General features: G+C 35.3%; 1 protein-coding gene across 2 annotated transcripts in view; it reads right to left on the bottom strand.

Annotated features, from left to right (window-relative positions):
* LOC150093275 (proline-, glutamic acid- and leucine-rich protein 1-like) overlaps window positions 1-27756 on the bottom strand; it is a 270371-nt gene that overhangs the window by 128199 nt on the left and 114416 nt on the right. For both annotated transcript variants that reach the window (XM_090413693.1, XM_090413694.1), the window contains 2 exons: window positions 24068-24162; window positions 6805-6915 (listed from right to left, as the gene is read on the bottom strand). In XM_090413693.1, the coding sequence (XP_090269819.1) occupies window positions 6805-6915; window positions 24068-24162 (206 nt within the window). The remainder of the gene's footprint in view (window positions 1-6804; window positions 6916-24067; window positions 24163-27756) is intronic.

Raw genomic sequence — 27756 nt, 5'->3', positions numbered from 1 at the left:
GAGGAATGAATTCTTTGTGGATAATGCCCATGGAATCATAGAAACAAATCAGCATTGTCTTTATTTTTGATTTCTCCAAGCAACTTTTTTTACGGATGTCCCTCTTCTGGTGGTCTCCACTCAGCACTCTGATGCTTTGTTTCGGGGTCATACTCAAAACACCACATTTTGTCACCAGTAACGATCATTTCAAGGAAGTTTGAGTCCTTCAAGCAGTTTTAATGAGGTCCTTGCAGTATTCAATTCGATACATTTTTTGGTCGTCGGTCAGCTCGTGGGGAAAGTAATCGCGAATTCAATTTACAAAGCTCAAACTCTCAGTCAAAATGTTGTGCACAGTTGATTTTGGAATCCCCAATTCTTCTTCAATCAATCTCATGGACGATTTCGGGTTTTCTTTGATGAAATCATGCACTTTTTTTTTTTTGGATGTTAACTTCGCTCAGTCCAGTTTTTGGATGGACCGGCTTTTCGTCATCCTTAAGCATCTCATGACCACTTTGAAATCGCTTAAACCAATCGTAAATTTGAGTACGGGATAAGCGTTCATTACCATATGCATTTTGAAGCATTTGATGCGTTTCGGAAAAACTTATACCAAGTTTAACACAAAAGTCAATTGCAGCTCTCTGTTTGAAACTCATTTTCCAACTGTTTGTCAAAACACACTGTCACTCTTGGCACTATAACTCTGCTTCTAATGAAACAAATGTCATAAACAGTTGACACAACACTAATGAAGCTTGCTGCTTTCGACAACAAAAAGATACAACAGGTGGCGCCACTAGTTTTTACTATTTTCGAAAAGTTCGGTTTCTGTTTGGACAGAGGATGTATGTCAATATTTACACTTTGGGAAGTGATTACTATTAACTGTTTATAATTTATTTTATTTTTTTAATCTGTGAAACTCTTACAATTATTCCTCAGAATTATAATAGTATAATCCTATCATTTCAGCTGACAGATGCTACATGACTGAATGTTGTGATTCATGTTTTGAATGTAGTTACTGGTGTTTCTTCCTGATGATGTCCATGTTACATTGGATGAAATATACCAGTTTTTGAATAAAATTCTATATTTTTTCTACAGACATAACCATATGAGTATCTATAAATATCACTAGTACACTTGTTCCCTTAAAACAATTGAAAAACCGAAGTATCTTGGAAGAAACACCTTACTGCTTCCATATGAGACTGGCTAACTCATCTTCAGTAGAATAACCATTATAAAAATGCTTGCATTAAACGTGGGATTTAAACAATGGTCTGTCCAATCAAATGACTCAGAGAGCCAGTCAGCATCATTGTGTCATTTGCCATTATGAAAACATTCTTCTCTCTAGTGATTTTATCCCGCTAGAAAGAAGAAGGGTCCGCTATTACATATTGCAACTTTAAACAACCCCAACCAGTTTGTTGCCAAGCCCGGCATTAGAGGGGGGGGGGGGAATGTATTCTATGTCTGTAGATGCAAAAATATTTTGGGAAAATTTGGAGAAAAGTGCAAAGCTAATAATAATGGCAAATACCTGTTGGATTACTACTCGGGACATGGACTGGTTATTACTAACACCATGTTCCAACATAAAAATGTGCACAAATTCACATGGAGAGAAGAGGCAAGAAATAAGAAAAGTCTCATTGACTATATTATTGTTGATAGTGATGTGTTCTCCCTGGTGCAGGACACTAGGGTGTACAGAGGATTTGTAATTGGAAGTGATCACCATTTAGTCTTGAGCAGGATAAAATTGAATTTCATATTGAAAAGAAGAACACGTAAGAAATTTTTAAAGCAAATAAAAGTTGAGCAGCTCTCAGATGTGAACTGTAGGCTAAAATACACAAAGATTATTGGAAAAAAAAATGAAAGAGTTTGAGAACAGGAACCACACCTTGGAGATTCAGTGGCAAGCCTTGAAGAAAACCCTGATTGATTCAGCCAGAGGAGGCATGTGGTGAGGTTGTCTGCAAGGATAGAAAAATCAGAACTCCATGGTGAACACAGAAAGTTAAAGAGGCAGTGAAGGAAAAGAAGAAAGCATATCAAAAGTTCCTGGCAAATAAGTCAGCTTGTGCTCTTAGAGAATACAGAGACAAATGTAAAAAAACTAAACACTGTGTAAAACTAGCTAAAAAAAAGTCATGGGAGGACTTTGGCAAGAACATAGAAAATAAATATCAAGAAGGTGGCAAAATATTCTGAAAGTTGTCGAAGAGTTGTCAGAAATTGAGGAAAGAGTGCTGTAAAAGGAGTTAGAGATAAGGTGATGACATGAAAACAGGAGAAAAAGATATCCTTGAAGTATGGAGTAATTACTTTGAAAAATTGCTAAATGAAACAAGCAGTGATAGCACAGTGATAAAAAACACTCATCAGGCATACAGTCAGGAATACATATCCATACTTGAAGTAGAAAAAGCCATCAAAGGCTTGAAATGTGGAAAGGCAGCAGGAGTAGATGATATTCGACCAGAAATGCTGAAGTATGGTGGTATAAAAGTCTTACAGTGGCTGCACTGCATAGTTCAGAATGCCTGGACAGAGGGACAAATTCCTGATGATTGGAGTAGATCTCTAATAGTACCCATATATAAAAAGGGAAATAACGTTGAATGGGAGAATTACAGAGATATTTCTCTACTCAGTGTTCCTGGCAAGATTTATATCAGTATACCTGAGAAACGGTTGAGAAGAATTGTGGAAGAAAAGCTTGTTGAAGAACAAGCTGAATTCAGGCCAAATAGAAGCTGTCAGGATCAGATCTTCACTTTACGACAAATAGTTGAGAAATCACGGGATATAACAAAGATCTGTCTTTAAGTTTTGTCGATCTGAAAGGAAGGCATATGACAAGGTGCCAAGAGAGAAGCTATTCGAAGTTATATGGTGTCAATGGGGCATTATATCAAGCAATACTTAGTCTTTATTTGAGTTGTTGTAAGTCAGCAGTTATAATTGAAGGAAGTACAGGAAGATGGTTTAATGTTAAGTCTGTTGTGAGACAAGGATGTACATTATTCCCTCTGTTATTCATTATCTATATGGATCACATTATGAAGGAAAATGGTATTAAACATAATATCAAAATTGGAGATGTTAATGTCAGCTCTTTGCTTTATGCGGATGATGTTATACTTCTAAATAAATCTGCTACAAGTCTACAAGATTCCTTTACTAAATTGAATAATAGATATGGTATGAAGGTCAGCAATAAAAAGACAAAGACAATGAAAATAGGTAGAATCGTTGAAAATGTCAACTGCGTTGTGAACGGAGAACCTGTGGAACAAGTAAAACATTTTGGCTACCTAGGCATGATTTTTAGTGAAGATGATAAATTAAATATGGAAATAGACAACAGAATCAACAAAGCTGGTATGGTTGGAAGTCAACTGAATAAATTTATATGGAATAAGAGAGAAATTAGTCAAAACACTAAATTAGCTATACAAAACAGTTCAAACAGTTTTAACTTATGGATCTTAGAGCTGGGTCAGAAGTAAAACACTTGACCAAAGACTAGAGACCGCAGATATGAGAGTCCTAAGAAAGATCAGAGGCGTGAACAGTTGGCATCAATGGCAATATCATATTAAAAACAAGGATATTAGGAAAGAACTTGACATTGTCAGCATCAAGGAATGCGTTAGCAGAGCTAATCTCAGGTGGTATGGTCACTTAAACAGAATGGGCGAGGAAAGATTAGCAAAACAAGTGTTCTCTGCCAGGATGGCAGGAAAATGACTCAGAGGAAGACCAAGATATAGGTGGAGTGATACAGTACAAAGTGCCTTAGACAATAAAAATATAAGAGCTGATAATGTGGGAGTCTTAACAAGTAACAGACTGATTTGGAGGAAAATTGTAGATAGGAAGTTAGTAATGATGTAAATTTTTCATGTAGTACTATCATATCCTGTACACCCCTTGAGGATACATGTCAGGAATTTGATGATGAGATGTGTTTGTGTGTTCTGGGGGGATGAAAAACCCAAATTTCCAGGTGAAAAAAACGGACTATCTGCATATGAGACTGGCTAACTCACCTTTAGCAAAGAAGACCAGATAAAGTTCCTCACATCTTAGACCGGAATCAAACTCAGGTCTTTCCGACCAAAGGGCTTCATGTATGCTGACTGAGCTATGGAGGCTCTGCCATTATGAAAATATAAAGTAATACAATGTTCATGATTTCCGTGCTTCATTTCTCCAGCTGGATTGTTGTTTCTATTTTCTGAACCAAGCGTTTGCATTGAGTATCAGAATGCAACACTGAAATAATTCTTACAGGTATGGAAATATTTATACCCCATCCACTTTAATTCTTATCTAAATTATATATTTTGTTTAATCCTTTATCCAAGTATAAGCAAACCAAGTTTGCACCTGAAGTATTTTCAGGAATGAGGTAACTCGTGGCAAAGGTGGACAAACTTCACATCACTTGCCTTAGTATCTCATAATGCAAAGCTCATCTCCTTGCAGACATGTATAATGCTTTGCATTATGGGAAGAGTCACTACCCAGACCAGTTTCGAACTTTATTGAGGTCTATTCAGTAGGAGCCAGACCCAGAGGTGATACCAAGGTTGAAGCAATGCAGAAGTCATATTTACCTATATGAGTTGCCAAAAGGTGTCACACCTTATTAATAAATTATTCTGGATTAGAGAATGAAGTTGGAAATTTTTTTCCACTTGGTTAGACTATAAATTATATATTTAGTTTAATCCTTTATCCATGTGTAAGCAAACAAAGGTTGCGCCTGAAGTATCTTCAGGATTGGGGAAACTCAATAAAGATTGAAACCAGTCTGAGTAGTGACCCTTCCCATAATGCATAGCATTATACATGTCTGCAAGGAGATGTGCTTTGTACTATGGGATACTAAAGCTAGTGATGTGAAGTTTGTCCACCTTTGCCACGATTTGCCCCGGTCCTGAAGATATTTGAGGTGCAAACTTTGTTTGCTTACACTTGGATAAAGGATAAACTAAATATATAATTGATAGTCTAACCAAGTGGAAAAAACTTCCAACCTGATCTAAGATGTAGTTCTACAGGAACTGTGGCAACAATGTTGAAGAGAAAAATCAAGCATATGATAAATGATTTTCATCAAAATTCTTCATCTTTTTCAGCACATACTAATACTTGAAATATCTGTAAGCAAATTATTAACACATCCAAAACTGATTTTGAAAGTGTCAAATGCAAGAAACCTTTATCACAATGAAATGGCAGTCATACTTTCTGGTCACTTGCCACTGCATTTTAGTCATAACTTTTGTCCAACACACTTCAAAATCTTTCAGTAAGATGGTTCTATTGCATTATTGTCCAGTGAAAAAGACAATCTTCTGATTTCTTAGTTTTCCTCCAATTGCTGAAATGATGATCCTAATAACTACTTCTCTACCATTTGAAACGCAAAGCATTCAAATCCCCCCCACCGACTCTGAAAAGAAAGAAAGAAATCAATTTAGTCCTGAAGCCATTCTACGAGTGTTCTGAAAGCTTGTGCTCCAAAGTTGAGAGTATCAAAGAGGCACTTCCTTTGAGATCCTCTGCATATTCCCCTACTCAACTGGTATATATCCTGCAGCTTGAAAACTAGATCACATCCAGTTTACTCCTAAAAAGAAAGTAGTGATTTATCTGTTCATCAACTGCATCCACTTAAGGTTGGAAAACACCACATTCAGTACCATGATGGAGTAAGGGATAGATTATCCTCAAACCTGTATCTAGAAAACATTTTTTTTAAGCTATTTCACTTCAAGGTAGTTGTCACACACACTGGACAATAAAAAAAAAAAATTTCCTCTGCCCCTTTAAATTGCAATTATAGTGCTCTCACTTCAATTCATTCTGAGCTAGCAAACATAAAATTTGAATGTAACACTGTCATCAATAAAACTGTGTTCTGAAAGCCTATGTTTCCTGTAGAGTGACTCACTTCCAGACAAAATTTCTTTCTGTGAATTTATATTATTTTTCTTGAATTGTTTGTGGAAAAGAATGTCACATTTAAACCTACTCTTAAAATCTTTATAAAGCTTTACTTCCAGATAGTCTTCCAATTACCCAAGTAACATAAAAATAAGAAGTAGTTAAAAGAGCTTTTTTTTTGTGTATGCTACATTATTGCATAAGCAAGTAACACTGAAGTCTAAAGCAAAGAATACATAGTCAAGTTTTATGTTACAGTTATTAATTAAAATTAACAATCACAAAAAAGATAAAAAGAAAAACATTTTCTGTAAGTTTCATCATATTTCTAATCACAAAGATTAAAAATATGATGGTCATTTTCACTATTAGTAATCAGTACTGCTGATGTTTGAATTTAGAAATGCTAAGTGCAACTGCAGAGGACATAAGCTCTTGTAGACAGTTTTAACTTTGGTTAGATATATTATATGGTATTTCAAAAATTAAATGAGAACTGCGTGTTTATTTTTTTAAACAATTAAAAAAAAAACTGAGTTAACAGCAGAAGCAACACTATGAATTTTTGTTAATGCAGCACTAACATAAATTTATACACATTACTTATTGTTTTGTTTTTTTATTATACTTGTATAGTAATTCCAACAATAAAAGTTAATAAACAAACTATAGTATATTAATAATGTATCAAAGTCAAACAGATGTCTCATTGTGCAGTACTAAATATTATGAACCCATCAAAGTATTTACAGAATTATTGAACATTAGCAGATAACATTTCTCTCAAGTGTGTAATTAAATATCATATATATTTATTAAACATATGAAAAAAAAAATTACCTAAACGGCCTTTCACTACCATACAACGGTTTTTCGACACTCGTTGATCTTAACATTTGGATAAAGAGTTTGTTTATCAAATAAACGTGTGGTGTAAGTAAATTATGGCAGCTGAAAAAATAATTATAAAATAAATAATATTATATAAATATATATATACACACACACACACATATACATAGACAGATTCATATGACTAAAAGAAGAAGAAAAAACATTAACACATGATGGAAACATAAACCATAATTATTATTATTATTATTATGGACAACTCCAAGGAGTCCTTAGACTCATCGAGGGAGGCCCTAAACATCACATCAAGAACAACTTTTTTAAATGATACATATTTTTGGTCATAAAATGTTAAAAAAATATAAGACTTATAGATAAACTGACCATAGATTTTTAATTTGTACGTATGTTTGTATATATTGCCTACCGGTTTCGCTAGTAACTGACTAGCCTTTTTCAAGGCTTGCAGAGTACAAAAAAATTGATAAATGCAAAAAAGGTTTAAGAATACAAAAAACGTTAGTAACTGTTAGGTAGCTAAGGTAACACGTTCGCATTACATGTCTGTATGAATTGTAACTTTCTACTAAGTATCATGAACATGCGTTACATGCAATTGCATCATATGATTATTTGCATACTGTAGTTCTGTTGAACTGAGGGAATTAGACTTTTCCAAGTATCATTGAGTATGGTCCCTTGATTTCTGTTTACGTTGCTGCTTATAAGTAGCACTACTGCCGCTTCTTTGAATAATCGATGTCTGTAATCATCAATTACGTAGGGCATAGAGCTGTTATCCCAATCTATAGTGTGGTTCGAAGTTGAAAAGTGATGTGCTAAACCAGAGATAACCGTTCTGTTGTGATTGACATTGCCAACATGTTCTTTCTGTCTTATTTCTAGGCTTCTCGAAGTTTGTCCAACGTAGGAAAGACCACACGTGCATAGAATATTATACACACGTGGATATTTATAAAATGGAACACTGTCCTTAGGAGATCTTAGATCCTGTCTGATGCTGGTAGTTGGTTTAAATACAACCCTGATGTTATGGGCTTTTAACAATCTCGCAATTTTGGTGGAAATTGAACCCATAAAGGGGATGACTGTCACTGAAATTTGCTGGGAGACTGTTCTTTCTTGTTGGTTATCTTTGTATAGAAATTTGTTGATGATGTTTCGAAGAGAACCATTTTGCAATAGTGTTATAGCGATTTGGTACAGTTCTGTCTGAACTTCATCGTCGGAGATAAAGTTTCTGGCTCGATTTCTCAACATGTGGATAATGCTCTGTTTATGTGACCTATGATGGTTTGAAGAGTAATGTAGATATTGTCCAGTGTCTGTAGGTTTTTTGTAAATGGACAGTTTGAAATTGTTATCTTGTCTTCACTATGAAGATCTGTCATCACTATGTGCAGACCTATAAGGTCTGCACATAGTGATGACAGAGGGCTGCCCATGGCTAGGCCTTCCAGGCCTTCTTAATTTAATTAACTTTGACAGAAAAAATAGCCGATTGGCTTTTCATCTTAGTTATAATATAATATATGGGCACACCTTTCTGGCATTCGTATAGCGAAAGTATGCAAGTTCTTTTCACTTAAACTTTGATATCATCCAGGTCTAGCTACTCACTGATGAGACCTCAAAAAAAGGTTGAAACTGGTCTGGGTAGTGACCTCTCCTCATAATGTAAAGTAGTATTACATCTCCTAGGAGCTGTGTGTTTTTACATTATGAGAAAAATATCAAGGATAGTGAGGGAGCTTGCTCCACCTTTGCTTCGAGTTGCCTTGGTGTTGTACTACCAGGTGGTCACTTATGCTTGGATTTGCCGATAGTTCTTCGGCATGAAACTCATAGATCGTAGTTTTCGATCTTAGAGTTTCGCATACTGGATGTAAAATAATAAGGGATTTTTATCCTCTTAATTTAATTAACTTCCCTAGAAAAAATAGCCGTTTGGCTTTTCATCTTAGTTATAATATTAGAAATGTCATCAAAATAGTTGAGGAAATTAACATCACTTATATTCAATTTGTACCTGATGTGTTGAATTCTTTCTCTGAGTAGTGACAATGAAGTCCTTTGGTAAATTTTTTTGACTTGTATGGATTGAATATGTCCTTTGATGATAAGGAATTTAGGGATGATAGAGAAATCCCTACACCTTTTTAGGAATGTTAGGTGGTTCAGTAACTTGGCCTTTCTGCATTTTTCCTTTTCCAGGCACCGTACTTTGTGTTTCATTAAACTGTTTAAATTATACATATTTTTGGTCGTAAAATGTTAAAATATATAATGACTATAGATTTTTAATTTGTACGTATGTTCATACAATATTGCCTAACCAGTTTTGCAAGTATCTGATTAGGTTTTTCAAGGCTTGCACAGTCAGCAACCTAAACAGATTAATGAAACACAAAGTATGATGCCTAAAAAAGGAAAAATGCAGAAAGGCCAAGCTACTGAACCATTTAACATTCCTAAAAAGGTGTAGGGATTTCTCTATTATCCCTAAATTCCTTATCATCAAAGGACATATTCAATCCATAGAAGCCAAAAGAATTTACCAAAGGACTTCATTGTCACTACTCAGAGAAAGAATCCAACACATCAGCTAAGAATTGAATATAAGTGATGTTAATTGCCGCAACCATTTTGATGACATTTCTAATAGTCTAGATTACACAACCTGGAATAATATAGACCACATGATAAAAAAAAATTCATAAAAAATTTTCAACAATTTGTAGGCAAACTTAAAAACGTGAAGATAACACAGACATAATGGCCAGTCTAGACGTAGTATCCCTATTCACGAATGTACCAGTAGAAGAAGTCATGAACATTATCAAAGATCTCGTTCCTGCTGATATTACAAAGATGTTCAAGCACTGCCTACAATCAAATTTCTTCAAAGTTAACAAAAAAATATACCAACAATTAGAAGGCCTAGCCATGGGCAGCCCTCTGTCACCACCATGTGCAGACCTTTTCATGGAGAAATTTGAAAATGAAATCTTTACCACCATTACTCCTAAACCTTCAATATGGTGGAGATATGTGGATGATATCTTCACCATATGGCAGGACGACATGGAAAACCTACATATGTTTGTCAATAGAATCAACTCACTCCACAATAAAATCAAATTTATTCTAGAAGTAGAAAAAAACGAACAACTACAGTTCTTGGACATACTAGTTAAAAGACAAGATAACAATTTCAAATTGTCCATTTACAAAAAACCTACAGACACTGGACGATATCTACATTACTCTTCAAACCATCATAGGTCACATAAACAGAGCATTATCCACATGTTGAGAAATCGAGCCAGAAACTTTATCTCCGACGATGAAGTTCAGACAGAACTGTCCCAAATCGCTATAACACTATCGCAAAATGGTTATCCTCGAAACATCATCGACAAATTTCTATACAAAGATAACCAACAAGAAAGAACAGTCTCCCAGCAAATTTCAACAGCAGTCATCTCCTTTATGGGTTCAATATCCACCAAAATTGTGAGATTGTTAAAAGCCCATAACATCAGGGTTGTATTTAAACCAACTACTAGCATCAGACAGCATCTAAGATCTCCTAAGGATAGTGTTCCATTTTATAAATATCCACGTGTGTATAACATTCCATGCACGTGCGGCCTTTCCTACACTGGACAAACTTCAAGAAGCCTGGAAATAAGACAGAAAGAACATGTTGGCGATGTAAATCACAACAGAACGATCACCTCCGGTTTAGTACACATCACTTTTCAACTTCAAACCACACTATAGACTGGGATAACAGCTCTATGCCCTACGTAGTTGATGATTACAGACATCGATTATTCAAAGAAGCGGCAGTAGTGCTACGTACAGGCAGCAACCTAAACAGAAATCAAGGGGCCATACTGAACGATACTTGGAAAAATCTAATTAATTCACTCAGTTGAACAGAACTACAGTACACGAATAATCATATTACGTGTTTGCATGTAACGCATGTTCATGATACTTAGTAGAAAGTCACAATTCATACAGACATGTCACACGAACGTGTTACCTTAGCTACCTAACAGGTACTAACATTTTTTGTATTCTTAAACCTTTTTTGTATTTATAAATTTTTTGTACTGTGCAAGCCTTGAAATGCTAGTCAGTTACTAGCGAAACCGGTAGGCAATATTGTACGAACATACATACGAATTAAAAATGTATGGTTAGTTTATCTATAAGTTTTATATTTTTTATCAAGAACAACTATTCAGCATTCACACGGTACTATTATACTTTGCTTTGAATTCATAACATGCACCCACAACAAATTTGAATGTCTCAATCATATCACCCCTTTTCTGCCTATCAACCAATTTCGTAACCCACAGATCTTCAACCTGTTCTCATAAAAAAAAATTACTTAAATGGCCTTTCACTACCACACAACGGTTTTTTGACACTCATTGATCTTAACATTTGGATAAAGAGTTTGTTTATCAAATAAACGTGTGGTGTAAGCAAATTATGGCAGCTGAAAAAATGACAAAATAAATAATATTATATACACACACACACACACACACACACAGAAACATTCATATGACTAAAAAAAGAAAAAAAACATTAACACATGATGGAAACATAAACCATAATTATTATTATTATTATGGGCAACTGCAAGGAGTCCATAGACTCATCGAGGGAGGCCCTAAACATCATATCAAGAATAATTATTCGGCATTTGCACAGTATCTATCACACTTTGCTTTGAATTTATTTACAGTCATAGAACCCACAACAAACTCTGGCAGCTTATTCTACTCATTCACCACTCTCCAAGTAAAAAACTTAGTTCTAACATCCTTGCTAACTACACCCTTGCTCAGTTTCCATGGATGCCCCCCCCCTAGTTCTCCCATTACCAGACCTGTTCTGAAAAATTTTCTCTGAATTAATCTTGTAAAAACTCTTCAGTAATTTGAATGTCTCAATCATATCACCCCTTTTCTGCCTATCAACCAATTTCTATAACCACAGATCTTCAACTTCTTCTCATAAGGTTCATTCCATAGACCAGCTATTATCTTGGTCACTCGCCTCTGAATCCTCTCACCCTCCTCCCCATCAAGAAGAAACCTAGACCCCACCTTGACTACTGTGCCCAGATCTGGGCACAGTAGTCAAGATGGGGTCTTATCAAGGCTTGATAAAGAGGAACAATAACTTGCTTATCTCTGCTCATCAGAGTATTCTTCAGTAACCAAGTGATCTGATGAGCTGATTTAGCCACTTTTGCAATGTGCTCCCTAAACTTCAACAACTCCCTATCCACAACACACCAAAATCTCTGGCTTCGGAGTACAGTTCCACCAATATGATATACTGCTGCTAATGTTTTCACCCCAAAATGCACAACCTTACACTTTGCTACATTAAACTGACATCCATTCTCATTAGTCCAGACTGCCAATCTATCCAAATCATCCTGCAAAATTTTGACATCATGTTCATTCACTATTGCTCTACCCAACTTTGCATCATCAGCAAATAAATAAACAGTTCCTCTCAAATCCTTTCCTATATCATTAATGAACAAACTAAATAGCAGTGGCCCAAGAACAGAACCCTGTGGCTCACCACTAGTAACAGGCCTTCTTCTGGAATCAACTCCTGAATAAACTACTCTCTGATATCTCTCCATCAAACCCTCCTATCCATCTCACCACCTACCCTATATTCATCCCCACGTGCTGCAGTTTACTGATTAGAATTCCATGTGGTATCCTGTCAAAGGCCTTAGCAAAAGTCCAGCAGTATCACTGTAAATCCATTACCCTTAACCAGTTCAGCCATCATTACTGAGTTACTGAGGCATGATCTACCCTTCACAAAACCATGCTATTCTCCCTGCAGTATCCGATTTTCATCTATCCGTTCCTGTATTTTGTATTTTGCTCCTGACTAATATCTCAAAAACCTTGACAACGATTCCTGATATGCTAATCGGTTGGTAATTTACAACAGCAGTCTTGGAACCTCCTTTATGTAATGGAACTACCTTCCCCTCTTTCCGCCCCTCGGGACTAACCCAGAGATGAGACTTAGTTAAACAATATGGTCAAGGGAACTGACAATTCTTTTGCCGCTTCACATAAGACCCAAGCTAGTATACCATCCAATCCCACAGATGTATTTACATTAAGGTTCTGTAATATACTATTCACCTCCATTTCATTCACTTCAATTCCTGTGGCAACCATTCGTTCTCTCATTCCTGCAATATCGCAGCCTGGATGATATACTCTTGCAAAGTGTTCACTTAGTAATTCTATTATTTCGACCTAATCAATTACCTCTCTACTATTGGCATTCCTTAGAATCATTTTGCTGTATACATTTTTTCTTTTGCTTGCAGCATATCGAAAGAACTGTTTGGGATTCACTTTAGCTTGCATTGCTAATTTCCTTTCATAATCTGCTTTTGCTTTTCTTACCACACTAGTTACCCTTCTAGCCTGTGCTTTGTAGTGTTAGTGTGCCTGCAGGTCACCTTTCTTCTTAAATTTCAACCACAATTGTTTCATTTTTTGCAGCTCAAGCTTAATGATGTTATTCATCCATTTAACTCCCACTCGAGGTAGTGAATTTATATTAAAGGAAATTTAGCACGCATGTACGTCGATTGTCATCATCATAACACTAAATACGGGTATAGACCATATTAGTCTGTTCCAGTCTCATTATCTATCCAATATCCTTTTTTGAGATCTACCCTGTCTTTTCTTTCCAATTGGCTTATATTTTAGTATTTGTTTAGGATGTCAGGTGTTGGCCATTCAGTTTACATGTTCAATCCATTTTGGTTTATAATTGTCTAGTTTTCCTTTTATTGATTTTGTTTTCAGTTCTTTTAAAATGTCTTCGTTCCTTTTTTTTTTTTGATCTAATAATGTGTATTTTGCAGTTCTTCTCATAAATCTCATTTCACTTGTTTTTATTCTTTGTTTATCTTGTCTGTTTATTGCCCAAATTTCACTGCCATATAATAATGTGGGCATGGCTAAAGTATTGTATATTTTCAAACGTGTTTCTTTTTGTACTATTTTTGGGTTGAGTTTCTATTTATCAGACCTATAATCTATAAAAATTTTGAAGTTTTTAATTTTGACTTTTTCTCCTTCATATGATATTTCACATCCAAGATAACTGAAAGTATTTATCTGTTCTATTATTTTATTATTAATAACTATTTTGCTTCTAACTGGAGTTTGTCCACAAAATGCCATTGTTTTAGTTTTATCTATGGAAATTTTCATTCCAAACTGTTCTACTATGATGTTTAAATTATATATTGCTCTTTGTAAATTGTCTTCCTTATCTGATATTATTACCTGATCATCTGCAAATAATAGCATATTTATTTTGTTATTCCGGGAAATTTCTAAACCTTGATTGTTTAAGGTGTTCCACTGTATTAATATTTCATTAATGTAAATATTGAAAAGTGTTGGAGACAGGGGACATCCCTGTCTTACTCCTTGGCTTAGAGATTGTTTTTCAGACAACTTTTCATTTATTTTTATTTTTATTTCATTATCTTTATATATATTCAATATTGCATGCAGTAAAATATTAGGTATATTTATTCCTTGTAATATATCAAACAGTATATATCTTTTTACTTTGTCAAATGCTTTTTTCTAATCTACAAACAAAAGATGAGTTTCCAAATTAAATTCTTTTCTTTTTTCAATAAGTAGTTTTAAACTTTATACGATTGTTTACTGTATAAAGTGTTTAATTTTGAAAATTGTCTTCGTTTTCTGTTAGGAAAGCACATTAAAAATCACAAGTGTGCTAATCTCAAGCTGGGCACTTTATTTTCTGGTGAGTTACATACAACATGTAATGCTTTCTTTTATGTAAAAAATGTATGTATATAGTAATGGCCATTTAAAAGCCATATGGTTGAAAACGAAATTACTGAATTAATTGATGGGGAAACAGATTTAAATGAGGAGGAGTAACTGGTACTATTAACAGATGACGTCGAACCAAATTGCTGGGAAAGTTCTGCCGAAGATTCTGATTGTGATAAATCCGTTAAAGAATTCAGTTTAAAGAAATTAGCAGAAGGATTGAACTTGGCAAGAAAGTTAGGAATCTAGGAAGTTATTTTACGAATAACGATCCCTCAATGGAGCGCTCAGGAAAATTCACGAGACAACTGGATATTTGCTTAGCTCCATGTTATGAACTTAATAAAAAATTGCTGCACAGTAATAAGAGAGGTCTTATTACTGACTTCTTGATAACTAAATCAGCCGAAGTATGCAATGAGAATTATACAAATGATATCCAAGTGATGACATCTGGCCACACGTAGATAAAGAGCATCTATGAAATGTTTAGTTTTGAAGACATTGATGACGATTAAAATATGCACTTTATTTTATTTTGCCTAAAACCTTTATGCATTATGTGCAATGAAGTTTATGTACAATTTGTAATTTTTATAATTTTATACTATGTATTTGTTTCATAGTTTATATGTTTTCTTAACTTACAGGAATTACCTGAATTAAATAAATTTTTTTTTGTTGGATTTCTCGTTGTTTATATAATAATAATAAAAAAAACGATTTCGGAACATAACCCTACTTTTTCTATGTGATCTAAGTCTCGCATAACATGATTTATATAATGAGGCATTTCTATAGAACCTAACATTCGCGTTATACAAGGGTTACCTGTATGTGATTTAAAACCTGGTTATTTATTATTCAAGCACATTATTATTTACTCATAGTGAATTATGATTGGTGTGGTATTAACAAAACATTGCGCAACTCAACGACAACGGCAAGCTGACAATTGTTCCTTTGAAATGCTGTTTCTCTTCAACCAAATTCCAAAATTTCTGAAACCGCCATAACAGCATAACACTATATACATGGGTGGTCTGAAAAGTTCTCAGCCTCAACTATAAATGGCAATCCTATCGGCAAGATTTTTTTTTCTAAGTTGGTACATCTGTCATAAGCATTGATTTGAAATTGCAAGTCAATTACAAGCAGTTTTTTTTATACAGTTGTCGGAAGCCAAAGTGTTGTCTGTATCCCTTGAAATGAATAAAATTGAGTATCATGCAGTTATAAAATTCTTTGTAAAAGAAAGTTTAATGCCAAAAGAAATTAATTCGAGGTTCAAAATGTATGGGCACTCTTCTCCTTCATTTTCGAAAATTAAGAAATGGGCTGTCGAGTTTAAACACAGCCTACCATCTTGAAGATAATCCATGTGTAGGACATCCAAAAAGTGTAACAACACCAGAAATCATTGATCAAGTGCACAATATGGTATCAGATGACCGGCGGGTGAAAGTGCATGAAATTGCTGAGACTATAAGCATTTCAAAAGAATGTGTAGGATATATTTTACATGAAGAATTGCAAAAAGCTTTGCGCAAGATGGGTGCCACGCTTGCTCACAGCAGATCAAAAATGCACTCACATGAAAATCTCTGAACAGTGCTTGGAGCATTTTAACAAGAATAAAACTGATAGGGGTGCTTAAGGGTCAAAGCTGTATAACTGAGAGGAGACCTCCACATAGCATTTAAAGGAATGCAGAGAACCGACGAGGTCTTCTGACCTAATGTCCATCTTCACCTTCTCGTGGTGCACCTTGTTGGGTATCTACCTAGATACTGAACGAGCGAGGATCGGCTGGCAATTTGGGATTTAGTCGACCAAAATGTATTCTTATTGGCTTAAACCAAAATAAAAAATGATGGTACAACATGACAAAATTCTATGCCAGCTGGGGCATCGCCCTGTTAAACAAGGCCCCCGTTGTTTTCGCCAGGGAACCAGGGCGAACAGCGAAAATTCAGCTACTGGAACAAATCTGAAAACAAACCCCAACTCAACATCACCAGAGTTAAAGATTGGTACTATCAACATAAGAAGCCTGAATGGCAAAGAAATGGAGCTAGCTGAGGAATTAGATGAGCACCAGATCGACATAATAGGGGTGACTGAAACAAAAAATACAAAAACTGGTGAGATCTTTCTGAGCAATAAATACAAAATGTTATATTCAGGAAATGACAATCAAGGAAAAGAAGGAGTAGCCATAGTATTCAATACAAAATACGAGGCTAATCTTCTTGAATGGCAGGCGGTCTCAAGTAGAGTGATGTGGGCAAATATCAGAATGGGGAATTGAACAATGAGACTTATTTATGCCTATAGTCCCACAGCAGGTTCTACTAAAGTAGAAGTGAAGGAATTTTTTGATGCTTTAGAAAAAACAACTGACACAATGAAAAAGGAAAAGTTGGTCCTTGTTGGGGATCTAAATAGCAGAGTAGGAAATGATTGTCAGACATACAAAAATATTTTGGGAAAATTTGCAGAAAAGAGCAAAGCTAATAATAATGGCAAATACCTGTTGGATTTCTGCTCAGGACATGGACTGGTTATCACTAACACCATGTTCCAACATAAAATTGTGCACAAATTCACATGGAGAGAAGAGGCTAGGAATAAGAAAAGTCTCATTGACTATGTTATTGTTGATAGTGATGTTTTCTCCCTGGTGCAGGACACCAGAGTGTACAGAGGATTTGAAATTGGAAGATCACTATCTAGTCTTGAGCAAGATAAAATTGAATTTCATATTGAAAAGAATAGCATGGTAGAAAGTTTTAAAGCGAATAAAAGTTGAGTAGCTCTCTGATGTGAACTGTAGACTAAAATACACAAAGATTATTGAAGAAAAAATGAAAGAATTTGAGAACCAGGAACCAAACCTTGGAGATTCAGTGGCAAGCCTTGAAGAAAACCCTGACTGATTCAGCCAGAGAGGCATGAGGTGAGGTTGTCTACAAGGATGGAAAAATCAGAACTCCATGGTGGACACAGGAAGTTAAAGAGGCAGTGAAGGAAAAGAAGAAAGCATATCAAAAGTTCCTGGCAAATAAGTCAGCTTGTGCTCTTAGAGAATACAGAGACAAATGTATAAAGCAAAACACTGTGTAAAACTAGCTAAACAAAAGTCATGGGAGGACTTGGGCGAGAACATAGAAAATAAATATCAAGAAGTGGTAAGATATTCTGGAGGTTGTTGAAGAACCTCAGAAATGGAGGAAAGAGTGCTGTAAAAGGAATTAGATATGATAAAGGTGACATGAAAACAGGAGAAAAAGATATCCTTGAAGTATGGAGTAATTACTTCGAAAAATTGCAAAATGAAACAAGCAGTGATAGTATAGTGGTAAAAAACTCATCAGGCATACAGTCAGAATACATATCCATACTTGAAGTAGAAAAAGCCATCAAAGGCTTGAAATGTGGAAAGGCAGCAGGAGTAGATGATATTCGACCAGAAATGCTGAAGTATGGTGGTATAAAAGTCTTACAGTGGCTGCACTGCATAGTTCAGAAAGCCTGGACAGAGGGACGAATTCCCGATGATTGGAGTAGATCTCTAATAGTACCCATATATAAAAAGGGAAATAAAACTGAATGTGAGAATTACAGAGGTATTTCCCTACTGAGTGTTCCAGGCAAGATCTATGCAAGTATACTTGAGAAACGATTGAGAAGAATTGTGGAAGAAAAGCTTGGTGAAGAAAAAGCTGGATTCAATCCAAACAGAGGCTGTCAGGATCAGATCTTCACTTTACAACAAATAGTTGAAAAAGCATGGGAATATAATCAAGATCTGTATTTAAGTTTTGTCGATTTGGAAAAGGCATATGACAAGGTGGCAAGAGAGAAGCTATTCAATACGCTATAGTTATATGGTGTCAATGGGGCATTATATCAAGCAATACTTAGTCTTTATTTGAGTTGTAAGTCAGCAGTTAGAATTGAAGGAAGTTCAGGAAGATGGTTTAATGTTAAATCTGGTGTGAGACAAGGATGTACATTATCCCCTCTGTTATTCATTATCTATATAGATAACATTATGAAGGAAAGTGGTATTAAACATGATATCAGAATTGAAGATGTTAATGTCAGCTCTTTGCATTATGCAGATGATGTTATACTTCTAAATAAATCTGCTACAAGTTTGCAAGATTCCCTGACTAAATTGAATAACTGTTGTAATAGATATAGTATGAAGGTCAGCAACAAAAAGACAAAGACAATGAAAATAGGTAGAGTTGTTGAAAATGTCAACTGTGTTGTGAACAGGGAACCTGTGGAACAAGTAAAACATTTTAGCTACTTAGGCACGATTTTTAGTGAAGATGGTAAATTAAATATGGAAATAGACAACAGAATCAACAAAGTTGGCATGGTAGGTAGTCAATTGAATAAATTCATATGGAATAAGAGAGAAATTAGTCGGAACACTAAATTAGCTGTATACAAGACAGTGTTCAAACCAGTTTTGACTTATGGATCTGAGAGCTGGGTCAGAAGTAAAACACTTGACCAAAGACTAGAGACTGCAGATATGAGAGTCCTGAGAAAGATTAGAGGCATGAACAGATGGCGGCAATGGCAATATCATATTAAAAACGAGGATATTAGGAAAGAACTTGACATTGTCAGCATCCAGGAATGTGTTAGCAGAGCTAATCTCAGGTGGTATGTTCACTTAAACAGAATGGGTGAGGAAAAATTAGCAAAACAAGTGTTCCTGCCAAGTTGGCAGGAAAACGACCCAGAAGAAGACCAAGATATACTGTAGGTGGATTGATATGGTACAAAATGCCTTAGACAATAGAAATTAAACTGATAATGTTGGAGTCTTGATAAGTAACAGACTGATTTAGAGGAAAATTGTAGATAGGAAGTTAGTAATGATGTAAATTTTTCATGTAGTACTATCATGTCCTGTACACCCCTTGAGGGTACATGTCAGGAATTTGATGATGATGATGATAAAACTGCTTTTGTGTGTCGATTTATTACTATGGATGAGATTTGGAGTCACTATTACACACCAGCATCCAAACAGTGGATAGAAGCTGGTTGTTCAGTGCCAAAGAAGACAAGGTCATGGTATTGGTGTTTGGGATGCTAAAGCCATTTTGTTTAAAGTAAAAAACGTTTATAAAAGTTGAAAAGGGCAATCAATAACCAGGGAATATTATTTGATATTTTAACCAGACTAGACAAAAAAATTCATGAGAAAAAACCCAGTTTGCAGAAGAAAAAAATGATCTTTCATCAGGACAATGCACCTGCTCACAAAGGTGTTTTGGCAATGGGAAAATTAAGGGCTCTCCACTATGAATTGTTGGAACATTCACCTTATTCCCCAGATTTGGTTCTCTCTGACTTCTATCTCTTCCCAAAACTAAAAATCTATCTTGCTGGTCGGTGTTTTTCTTTGAATCAAGAGGTGATTGCAGCTGTAGAGGGGTATTCTGGAGATCTTACTGAGAACCACTATAGGGACAGTATAATGGCTCTGGACCATCACTGGAATAAATGTATTAGTCTTAAGGGAGATTATGTTGAAAAATAAAAATAATTTTGAAATTATAAATTCGTTTTTTCATCATTAGGCCAAGAACTTTTCAGACCACCCATGTATTTCCTAGTTTTAACATGTTCACTTATTTATTGTTCTTCTGATGGGACTTCTATTACCATTTTTGTCCTGCTTCCAAGTTATGCGATGGGCTCAACTGATAGAAAGTTTCAACTCTTCCGTTGAATTTTATTGCTGCTTGTTTGCATGCCACTTATACATCAATCTGGCAGGCAGACTTACACACACATTATACAGAATGTTAGTTTCCATTTGCCAGTAGAATTTTATTTGAGGTTAGCCTTTGTGATCTGTCTTAATGACATCGAAATTTCAAATGTAATCAAACACTTGTTTCACGTAACTGAAATTTGGACAAATGTTTGGACAATAATTTTTAGTTAGATAGTGTGTTTGGCAGTACAACATATGATTTTAGTCAATACGGAATAGTTTCTGTGGGAGTGGGACATGTGATCCATTAGTTAGTGCCTTTTTTATCCCAGTTGTCTCTAATTGCACCATTATTCGATCTTTTAATAAGACTAGTAATATATTACTAGTCTGGTTAAATATATATTACATAGACTGTATATGTCTCTGTACCTTATCCAGTGATACAATAAAACTACTTGTTTTTCTTGCCTCTGCAGTATAGTGGCTGTTGGGGAGAAGAGTGTTGTTTACTGCGGTGAACAAGTTACTATCATCTCAATGTGAACATGTTTAAACTTTTTTTCATGTGCGAGGCATATGCAAAACTTTTTAATTTCTATTTTCATAAAGTAAAATAAGGGGTGTGAGTTACAATATAATCGAGTAAATACGGTATATATAAAACTTGTATATAAATTGCATGTGCTCCAGGTGATCAAAATAGTATCTCTAAATCTAGCAAACATAAGAATAACCTTCATGTCACAATATTTTTTTTTTCTGATAAAGGCAATTAAGCATGAAGCTTACCTTGTAAAAGTGATAAAATTTCCTTAACTTGCCTGTTAGTTTACTGAATTCTTCCCCATAAAGCAGGGGTTCTCAACCTTTTCCAGTGGCGTACCACTATATTTAATTCAAGATATTAGATGTACCAGTAAGCAAATCTGTTTTCGTACCACCTGGCAGTGGTACGCATAGCATAGGTTGAGAATCCCTGCCATAAAGGATAATGTGTCTACTCTTTACATTTGAGCATCATCCTCATTTACTGCATACAGATACATTGAATTCTTTATCCATGTGAGATGACTCATGTACTTTGTCCTGTCTACAGAAGAAAATCACAACCATAATATCTCATAAAAAGATTATTCATTTCATTAAGTACAACAGTGCCATCACTACCCTCTGGAAATTCAGTTTGTATTGCTAATTATGATGTAAAGCAACCTCTATTCTTTATCTTTATCATTCATACAAGAATGACATTTGAATAGGCGATATTTTCTCTTGCATATTTTTTTTTCCTTTAAGCATTCAGTGAAATTTTTAGTCATTTTCAAAACACTAACATCCGTGGTCTAAACAGCAATATAAATGATGTGCATCATTACCTACAGTCATCTAAACCAGAACTGCTATTCTTACCAGACACCCTCAAAAACAGTGTTCACCATAACTGCCCAAATTACACATCTTACAACCACAAGGGCAGCACTTCAGACATGCCCTTTTCATATGCTGTTTCTATTACTCCTCAAACTCCGTTAACCACTGTAACCTATTCAACTATCTCTCTCTCTCTCTCTAAAGCTTGACTTTCTACAGTTAAAATACCCTAATAGTGAGGTCATCCTTCTTGGGGACTTCGACGTCCACAACTCAAATTGGCTTCCCTTCTCCACTTTCACTGCTCAAGCAAGCAGGAGAATGTTGAGGCATTTGCCATTTCCATTAGCAGTGACTTAACAAAGATTGCAATCTCCCTACCAAAAAACCTGACAACCCCTCCAGCTTGCCAACACACTGGATCTCTTCTGAACAAGCTTCACTTCCAAGTATACCGTAGAAGTGGTAGCGGGCCAGACACATATATTTTACATACATGCTTTGTATATCCAACCAGTAGTTTTCAGCCAAACCCAAAGAAAATTTCTAAATATTTTGTCCTTGTTATTAAAATAATTTTTATTTTTAATAACAAGCAAAAATAACTGCTTATTTTATGATATTAATGTGTAGAATATTTTGCACTATTTTAATTAATGAAAATATTTGTCATAGTACTGCACAGAAATGAAATGATTACTTTCCATCTGTATGATCCATTAACTAAGCTACTAAAACCAATATTTACTTACTATGTTGTTTTTCGCACAGAGAGAAGGGAAACAAGTGTCAATGGAATCAGAGCGATTCATTCCTGAGATTTAAAGTTATTGATGGTAAAGCGAAATTTTTACAGTACTTAAACATCATTTAATTATTTGAAATGTGTGAATTTCAACTCAGATGTTGTGGTTGAAGTTGTGAGTGCATGTCATCTACGTTTTCCCTCATATCCCAGAATGGGAGGTTGTGGGTTGAAGGGGATATTACAGTTTATGTACACTAATGCCAGAAGTATTCAAAATTAAGGTTGGGGGGATTTATGGCATTGGTTATCACAACTTGGCCAAAAGTTACAGGCATTAGTGAGATATGGTTGACTGAGGACGATATGGTCATAGGAATGTAATGGAAGAGAGATATTCTGCCCTCGCTGAAGATTATAGTATCTTCAGCGAGGACAGAAGGATCATGAGAGGGGATGGGTTTTGCTAATGACAGCAGAATTAAAGCCACAAAGGGTAGAAGTACATCATGGGTACACGGATTCAGAGAGCTGTTCATCTGAAGTTATCTTTTGTGAGATAGAGGTCAACAGGACTAAATATGTAATTGGCCTGGGGATAAGAGGGAAAATGTAGATGACATGCATTTACCAATTAGCATGATGAGTACAGGTCGAGTAATTATTACGGAGACAAAGATTGAGAGGAGAAATGGTTACAGGTAGGGACAGAAATGGAATTTATACAGCTGCTGAGAGACAATTACCTGAGGCAACATGTAATAGAGAGGATACACGGTTCAAGAGTGCTGGATCTTGTTAATGCATCAGAGAACTTAACACTAATCAACCTAACTATATTGCCTCTGCTTGGAGAAAGTGATCATGTAGTCTTGACCTGGGAGATTGCCAGACAAGCAGAATTTTATATTAAGAATATGTGTGGAATTACAAAGCAAGTGATTATGACAAGATGAGGAGTCAGCTTTCAGTAGAGCCATGGCATAAGAATTTGGAGGGGAGAGATACATGGTGCATGGGAGTTTGAAGAAAGCAATATCCAAATGTATACCTAGAGTCACAAGGATAAATCAGGTAAGCATTAGATGAACAAATAGATAGCTTCATTGAGCAGGAATATATATATATGATACATATACATGATACGTGCAGCCCAAATTAAACTCATGATTAAATCATCATTCCGGTCATTCAAATTTATGGAAATAGTGGCTATTGGGGAATCATTTTTTGTCAGTTTTTTACTTATGTTAAACAATTCTGAAGATGCTGTCAACCATACAAACAATGAAACGTTGTCAATGAAATATCAAAAAAAAACCACATCTAGTGTTTTTTTGACACTAGATGTGAAAAAAAAAAAAAAAAAACTTACGAGTAAAACTTATTCATGGAAATCTACTCACAGTGAATTACCTACGTTTATTAATTATTTCAAAAATCTGATCTTACCATAAAATTAAAGCTTCAAAAATTTTTAGTGCCATGGAATGAATAGATGGAAGTACAGAAGTCACTGCATGATATTCTGATGCCACCTTCTTGGCCTGAAAGCAATTATCAAATAAAACATGAATATAGCATTATGGCTACATTTTATGCTGCAAACAAGCACCTTACTTTTTTTTTTTTAAATCTATTATCAAAAATTATTATTATTACTGTACAAGCACCTTCATGGAGTCCAATTCTGCTGTTGTTGTTCTATTATTAAAAGACAGTAAATTACTAAGGCATGACCGACCCTTCACAAAGCCATGTTGCCCCTCATACAATATCAATTTTTATTCACCCATTGTTGAATTTTCTTTTTGACCAATTTTTCCAGTACTTTTACCACCACACTTGAGATACTGATTGGTCTATAATTTGCTACTGCGGTCTTAGAACTTCCCTTACACAAGGGAATTATTTTGCCCTCTTTCCACTCCATTGGAACTCTACCAGAGCTGAGACAAATTAAACAGTCTAGTCAGAGGCATTGTCATATTCTCGCAAAACCCAAGTTGATATCCCATCTAATCCCACAGCTGTATTTACATTGAGATTCTGCAATATCCTAAGAACTTCCAATTCATCCACCTCTGTTCCCACATTAGTGTCTATCACATATGTTAAAGCAGTAACCTCAATAGGATGATATACCTCTGCAAAGTGGTCCCTCAGTAATTCAACTAGTTTATCTGCTTCTGTCACCTCGTGACCATCATCATTGCTTAAGGTTCTTCTTCTTCATAGTCATTCTTCCTCTTACTTGCCACATAACAAAAGAATGCTTTGAGGTTTCCTTTGGCCTGCTCAGCTAGATTCTTCTCGTAATCTGATTTTGCCTTACTTGCCATGCTGATCACCTTTCTCTTTATATACCCTCCATAGCATTTTCTTCTTCCACAGCTCATGTTTAATGATATTACTCATCCATCTAACTCCTACTAATTAACCCTTCTCAACCTTAGGTATACAATTTAATATTGCTTCCTCTAGGTGACCCTAAACTATATCCCATGCACTACTAAGATCTTTTCCCTGCAGTGTTTTATGCCATGACACAGATTTAAGCTTCTTCCTAAGCTTGTCATAATCACCTGCCTTGTAGTTTCACATATATTCCTTCTTGACAGAATATTCCTCATGTTGTACAATCTCCCAAGTCAAGACTTGGGAGATTGTACAACAAGTAATTATCTCTTTGTAGGTATATAAATTCCATTTCCTTCTTGCCGTGTGTTCTTTCTTCCTTACGGTCTATATCTCCATAGTTGAAGTCCCCCATAATAATCACTCAATTTGTACTAATTGTACTAATTTGCTGGTGCATGTCTTCCAGATCATCTGTGGAACTCACTGGATTATGGCAACAACCAACTGTATATTTTGTCTTACTGGCCCTTAATCTCACACTAGATTGCTTCAAATGAATAGCCATCCTTCTGCCTGTCTCCTATTCTTTTTGGTTGCAAATTCATCTGCTATCATCAGCAGTAACTCCCCCCCCCATCTTATCTTCTCTATCTTCCCTGAAAATACTAAACTCTTCACATTCAATTCCTGTAACTACATCATCTACTGTTAGCCAAGTCTTACCAATGCCTATAACTTTTAGTGAGGTTGCACTAACCAATGCCAGTAATCCTCCCTCTTGTTCCTGATACTTCTGGAAATTAATATATACAAATTGCAGCATCCCTTTAGACCCCCCACACACACCTATTATGTGCTACTCACTCAGTTCTCACTGCAGCAACATTGTTATAGTGAACTCAACCACTATCACAAATACTAATCAAAAAATATCCTACAGCACCAATGTATTCTCAAGAAATTTACTATAGAATACCTTCCACTATAACAAATGATTTTCCCCTGATTCTTATAAGTCTGGTATAGGGAGAGATGAATGTACTGTGTAATGAATAAATAACCATTGTTTCTATCCTGGGTGGCCTGAAGAGCACTTTTGTTTTGCAACCAACAGGTGTGGGTTACAACTCCAGTGTGGCTTGAATCTGCGTAACAGTGATTAGCAGATATTTTTTGGTACCACCACAAGAGTATCATCCTACTCACTGGATGCTTGAAATGACCTATTACTATTATTATTTGATGGGAATCTCCATGGAGTCTGAAGACATAGTAGGCGGTCTGGACTGTCCGCAATGATACCCACTATACTTCTTGAATGTATCCACTGACAAAGCACTCATTATAGACTCTGACAACCAATCCTCTCATTCACCATTCTCCAAGCAAAAAATCTATTTTGTCAAAAAAATCAAAATTTCCAGGGATTACCCCATGTTCTGCTCTGCCCCTCTAAACAAGTGCTGGAAAAAACATTTTTAGCAACTTAAATGTTTCTATCATATACCCTCTTTTCTGTGTATCAATTAATTTCTGCAACCCACAAACCCTCAATCTATCGTCATAGTGAGTATACCACGGCCCACTCATCTCTAACTCCTTCACACTACTTTTTAATTCCCAAGAAACCCAGATGACCAGACCCATGCACAGTGATCCAGATGTAGCCATATCAAAGACTTATGAAGAGGAATGATAACTTCCTTATTTCTACTTGTTAGTATATTCTTCAATAACCAAGTAATCCTATGCCACTTTCTCAATTCCTCCTTTAAACTTCAGCTCCCTACCACCAACATCCACAAATCCCTAACTTCATCAATTTCCTGGAATACAGCTCCATTAATGTAGACTCAGCTTTACATATACTTTTCCACAATAAAGAAGAAGCCGTCTATTGCCCATATTGTGAGCCTATTTAAATTATCATGCAACTCTACACAGGCCTTGATTAATTATTACAGTACCCAATTTTACATTAATCAGCAAACTCAAAAATTACCTTCAAACAACTTTCTATATCTATAGGTTTCTAACTTTTCATGGGAAATAATATAATAAAAATAAATAAATAAATAAAGAGATTAGTGTGCATTAGTTCTGGTATTATGCATTCATTCTGTTTAATAATCATTTAGAATTCATAATCAACACATCTGCTCCAAAAATATATTCGTATATATATAAAGAACTGACCATCATGCTTTCCCACACTCTGTGGATAACTGTGGGAAAGCATGTGGGAAAACATTCACTTACAATATGTTTCTAGAGAAGAAACATATTGTAAGTGAATAAAGATATGAATTTGCAAATCTCACCTCACTTAAATTAATATAAAGTTACATTCAATATATTAGATGTTTTAATATTATTATTATTATATGTAGCATATGATTTAATAAAGATATTTACTTGGCTAGTTGTCAGTGTGGACAGCATCTCTGACTCTCCAGCCAAGAAGCTATGAGTTTGCTACTAAATGCTTGAGCATATCTTTGTGAATTGGGCCAAACAGTTGAATGTTTTAGCCTTGAATGTTCTCCAGTAAGGATGCAGCTGATCTTTTCCATGTTATTATCTAATTCCATAGATGTCTTTTTAAAGCTAGTTTTTATACCAAATTTGTTACAGCAGTCAATCAATTTAGTGTCTTTCTCGAAGACTTATTTAGAAATATTTTCAATTTTTGTCACTTTTATGATCTAATTCCCCCATCTTTGAAATCACTTTCCTTTATCTTCTATATTCTTTTGAAAGCTTTCAGTGCCTTTTTAGCT

This window comes from Typopeltis vanoorti, chromosome 24 (assembly GCF_054136105.1).
Source record: "Typopeltis vanoorti isolate ZY-2024b chromosome 24, IOZ_Tvanoo_1.0, whole genome shotgun sequence".
In the NCBI taxonomy this organism is placed as follows: domain Eukaryota; kingdom Metazoa; phylum Arthropoda; class Arachnida; order Uropygi; family Thelyphonidae; genus Typopeltis; species Typopeltis vanoorti.
Note: the sequence above shows the minus strand (reverse complement) of the source record. Positions and strands in the feature narration are given on the sequence as shown.